The following is a 2,607-nucleotide window of genomic DNA, read 5'->3' on the forward strand; positions in this document are numbered from 1 at the left end:
TCACCCTTTCTCGATCACCGATGAAATCATGTCCTCGGAGCCGACCTTCTCGATGTCCGGCAAAGGCTGTGCCTCACAACCGTCGCGGCTGACCAAAACCGACATTTAGGTCGTGGTCTACCATTCAACCTCGCTCTCTCTCGGCTGGGGAGGTGGAAGAGCATGTGCACAATTGGCCGCCAGTTGAGAAGCCGCTGAATGACCAGTCCAGGGGAGGAGACGGGGGTGGCAGCGAGAAGGTGACGGGGTGGGCAGGGGTGGCGGTGAGATGGAGGGAGACGGGGCGAGCGAGGGTGGCGGCGTGAGAGTGAAGGGGAGGGGCACGACGGGTATAGTGGCTAGGGTTTCACCCAATCGGGCGCTCTCTCCACCGTACGCGCAGTCCAGCCATCCACGGGACGCCACACAAGCGCCCTAGTGTGAAATCTCGGAACAACCCTCGGCGGCCACTAAAAATTACGGCGCGGTGGCATGACCCCCGCGCTAATGTATAGCAGCACCGGCCACACCCACACTTAGTGTCAATGACAGTAGCGGCCCACAGACTAAAGACCCCACCTGTCAGATATAAATTCAAAAGTAAGAAATAAGAAGTACTATCCATTGGTTGTCACATCGAAGTTGATCCGACGGCCAGGATTGCTCCATCCAAAAACCGGAGGGCCAGAACTCGTTTGGACAGACAATCCGACGACTCAGGGCGAATGCAGTCTCGGCCGTCCGGTCTCCTTCCTGAGCCGATCTCGGCCGTCCGTTTATCTCACAGCATCTGGTAAAAACCAGGAAGAAAACCTAACTCGCCAGTCCTCTCTCTCCCTTCGACTGCTCCCGCCGCCACCCTTTTCCCTCCCGATCCCCTCCGCTGCCGCTGCCACGAGCTCCCGCCGTCAAGATCCACCTCCTCCATTCCCCGCCCCGGGCTCTGCCTCCCACCCCCCCTAGCGCCACCACCTCCAATCCCTAGCGCCGGCGGCGGCCGTTCTTCCGGCGACATCACTGGACAGCGGCGAGAATGAATAGACAGATAGAGGTAACAAATTGATCATTCCTCTGGCCAAACTTCCATCTTACTCCAAGCCCACCTCCAGAATGGCAGAGCAATGCAAGATTTCTGCTGCCATGGTATCTGAGGAAAGGTCATTTGCGCGGTCATATGTGCTCAAGGTAGATGGATACTCCAGAGCCAAGGCGTTTCTCGAGACCGGCAAGTGCCTTACCTCTGACCCTTTCAGTGTTGGAGGGCACGACTGGACCGTGTTATGTTACCCAAACGGTGACAATAGGAATCATGCCTATTACATATCCATTTTTCTACGTCTTGAATCTGCTGATGCTGGAGATGTGAAGGCGAAATTCACGCTCAGTCTACTTGACAAGAATGGACAACCGGTGCCTTCATACAGCCGTGCCTCCCCTGTGCTAACCTTCTCAAAGAAAGATTCATGCTTGGGCTACCCTGACTTCTTCAACAAGGCTGATCTGGAGCGATCGGCACATCTAAGAGACGACTGTATCACCATCAGGTGCGATGTCACCGTCATCCATGGGGAAGAAACAAGGATTCCTCCAAGCGACCTGCACCAGCACTTCGGTGACCTCCTCGAGAATAAGGACGCAGCAGACCTAATCTTTCAAGTCGGTGCACAGAGTTTCTCAGCCCACAGGTGTGTCCTCGCTGCTCGGTCATCCGTCTTCAAGGCGGAGCTCCTTGGCACTATGAAGGAGAGTTCTGCAGCTAATCCTATTGAAATCTATGACGTGGAAGCTGATGTTTTCAAGTCCTTGCTTCACTTCATATACACTGACTCCGTTCCTCCAGTGCTTGATGTGGGGATGGCCAGCCATCTACTCGTGGCTGCTGACAGGTACAACATCGGCAGGCTGAAGCTGATATGCGAGGAGAAATTGTGCACTCACATCGATTCCAACATGGTGGCCACCAGTTTAGCTTTAGCAGAGCAGCATGGTTTCCATCGTCTCAAAGAGGCTTGTTTGCAATTCCTTGCTTCTCCTTCCAATTTCAAAGCTATGATGGCAAGCGACGGTTTTGAGCATCTGACATCCAGCTGCCCACATGTTCTCAAGGAGCTTGTAGCTAGAATCCTTCCGGCTGAATGGGGGGTGGCAAAGGACGTTGTCATGACAATGTGGAAGTAGTGCCTAGAGACCAATTTATTATCATATATATGTCATCCGTGTTTAGTACTTATGGTTATGCTACTAATCTGTTTATGCATGAATGTTGTGGAACAAAAATGCTGCTATCGATCACTTTTTTCTTGCTAGAAAGAGAGTCTTGTTTTAATGGTTATGCAACTTCTCCATGTATGGTTGGATGGATCGGGGAGAGTAGTATCATTCATTCAATATATATTATGTTCAGGCGAGTAGAATGGTACTTATCAATCATTGAATGGAAAGGAATTTGTGTCCTTTCTGCAGCAGGTAAGATACTTGATGTAGCTGCTATCTACATAAATCGGATAAATTAGTTTCTTAGAATAATTGTTCCTCTTGTGCTTCAGATTCTTGAAGCTTTGAATAATGGAGAGATTCCATCAACGGGGTCTCTTGTTGAAATTTTCAAAAAGTCTATTCTTGAACGCT

At 51.1% G+C, this 2,607-nt stretch overlaps 1 protein-coding gene across 1 annotated transcript; it reads left to right on the top strand.

Annotated features, from left to right (window-relative positions):
* Window positions 1-833: 833 nt before the first annotated feature.
* On the top strand, window positions 834-2,400 carry LOC123125734 (BTB/POZ and MATH domain-containing protein 3). The gene has a single exon (XM_044546200.1). It carries the CDS (start codon window positions 1,090-1,092, stop codon window positions 2,155-2,157), a length of 1,068 nt encoding a protein of 355 aa, XP_044402135.1. The 5' UTR covers window positions 834-1,089; the 3' UTR covers window positions 2,158-2,400.
* Window positions 2,401-2,607: the final 207 nt, after the last annotated feature.

Source organism: Triticum aestivum, chromosome 5D, assembly GCF_018294505.1.
Source record: "Triticum aestivum cultivar Chinese Spring chromosome 5D, IWGSC CS RefSeq v2.1, whole genome shotgun sequence".
In the NCBI taxonomy this organism is placed as follows: Eukaryota; Viridiplantae; Streptophyta; class Magnoliopsida; order Poales; family Poaceae; genus Triticum; species Triticum aestivum.